The 2,247-nt window shown below is 43.5% G+C and overlaps 1 protein-coding gene across 1 annotated transcript; it reads left to right on the top strand.

Moving 5' to 3' along the window:
- The first annotated feature begins 346 nt into the window (after window positions 1-346).
- On the top strand, window positions 347-1,291 carry LOC113193776 (olfactory receptor 8B4). The gene has a single exon (XM_026404546.2). It carries the CDS (start codon window positions 347-349, stop codon window positions 1,289-1,291), a length of 945 nt encoding a protein of 314 aa, XP_026260331.2.
- Window positions 1,292-2,247: the final 956 nt, after the last annotated feature.

Raw genomic sequence — 2,247 nt, 5'->3', positions numbered from 1 at the left:
GTCACAAAGCCTGAGACAGCAGGTCCAAGTTGTACCCCTGGCCCTTGGGGCATCTTTCTGAGATGGGGCAGCCCCTTGAGGTATGCTGCCTCTTCATTTCTTAAGCAGAGACAGAATCCTTGCTGCCCATGCCAACAGGGTAGCTGGGGTTCCTGACTAGCATCAGGGGAGCTGAGATGCTGCCTTAGTCATATTATCGACAGTTTAGGACAGAGAGAGGCATAGATGAGGGAAGAGGGCAGAAGAAGGGAGGCATCTATGCCCTGACCGATCTTCTCTAGCCTTCTTCCATTACTCATGTTTATTCTTGTATAACTTTGTGTTTTGTCCTTTGTTTCCCTAGTCGATGTGCCAGAAGAGAATGACTCTGAGAAACAGCTCCTTAGTGACCGAGTTTATCCTTCTGGGATTATCAGAACAATCAGAGCTCCAGCTCCCTCTCTTCCTCCTGTTCTTGGGGATCTATATATTCACTGTGGTGGGCAACTTGGGCTTGATCACCTTAATTGGGCTGAATTCTAGTCTTCATACCCCAATGTACTTTTTCCTCTTCAACTTGTCCTTTATAGATCTCTGTTATTCCTGTGTGTTTACCCCCAAAATGCTGAATGACTTTGTGTCAGAAAACATCATCTCCTACATGGGGTGCATGACTCAACTGTTTTTCTTCTGTTTCTTTGTCAATGCCGAGTGCTGTGTCTTGGTATCGATGGCCTATGATCGCTACGTGGCCATCTGCAACCCTTTGCTGTACACTGTCATCATGTCCCCTCAGGTCTGCTTTTTGCTCATGATTGGCTCCTATGTGATAGGGTTTGCTGGGGCCATGGCCCACACTGGAAGCATGCTGAGACTGACCTTTTGTGATTCCAATGTCATCTGCCATTACCTCTGTGAGGTTCTCCCGCTTCTGCAGCTCTCCTGCAGCAGCACCCACATCAATGAGCTTGTGTTCTTCACGGTTGTTGGAGTGGTCATCACAGTGTCCAGTGTCAGCATCTTCATCTCTTATGCTTTGATTCTTTCCAACATTCTTCGCATTCCTTCTGCTGAGGGACGATCCAAAGCCTTCAGCACATGTGGCTCTCACATAATTGCTGTAGCTCTGTTTTTTGGGTCTGGGGCGTTTACTTACTTAACAACCTCTTTTTCTGGATTGATGGAGGAAGGCAAGTTTGCTTCAGTCTTCTACACCAACGTGGTTCCCATGCTTAACCCTCTGATCTACAGTTTGAGGAATAAAGATGTTAAACTAGCCCTAGATAAAACCCTGAGGAGAGTACTCTGCTAATGAGTCTTTTGTATCATTGGCAATTAATTTTCAGCAAGCATTCTACTTAAGTAACATTTTATCTACAGGAAGAGGAATTTTAATGTTTTTTCTCAAATAAGGTCTTCCCTCCCCCCCCTTTTTTTTTTCCTGGTACCTGGGATTGAACTCAGGGGCACTAGACCACTGAGCCACACTCCCAGCCCTACTTTGTATTTTATTTTGAGACAGGGTCTCACTGAGTTGCTTAGTACCTCGCCTGTTGCTGAGGCTGACTTTGAACTCACAATCCTTCTGCCTCAGCCTCCCAAGCTGCTGGGATTACAGGCATGTGACACTGTGCCCCCCTGCTTTCCCTCCACTTTTAAAGTTACTAAATATCTTGCTTTGTATTCTGTTCTTGAGGATTATGCCATTTTGTACTGCTCAAATTGTTTCACTGTGAAAAATTTAGCTTCTATCATTTACTGGACTCTATATTAGACTCAAGAAATGAATAAACTGAGGCTCCAAATCTTTAATTTTTCTTTGTAAATTAGATGGGTTTGTCTAAGTAAGGACACTTCTAGCTGGGATAAGGAACATGTGGTAGCATGAGGGAACTGGAGCATGCTTTTTTTTTTTTTTCAGTTATGTGAACAGCTTACTAAAGACTAAAGCTAGATTACTTGGTGCCATAGATAATGTATTCTCCTAACTCTTAGAGAGCTTACTGGCTAGGCAGATCATAAATCCTTCCTTCCATGCATATATATGCACAGACTAGAGAAGGGTTCAGCTAAGAACTGTACATGGCCTGATACTGTATGGATAAATCAAAACACAAATCTTTCATTTCAAAGTTTGAAAATTTCAGAGTTTTGGGATGGTATTTAAAGGTAGGTGATCTTGTAATTGGGCTCTTGGGGCTCAGGCTGAAAGTAAGAACAAAGAACTTCCCATGAATTTGTGTGATTATGTGAATCTCTGTCCTGTCC

The sequence above is a fragment of the Urocitellus parryii genome, chromosome 4 (genome assembly GCF_045843805.1).
Source record: "Urocitellus parryii isolate mUroPar1 chromosome 4, mUroPar1.hap1, whole genome shotgun sequence".
Taxonomy (NCBI): domain Eukaryota; kingdom Metazoa; phylum Chordata; class Mammalia; order Rodentia; family Sciuridae; genus Urocitellus; species Urocitellus parryii.
This window is presented reverse-complemented; position numbering and strand designations above follow the sequence as displayed.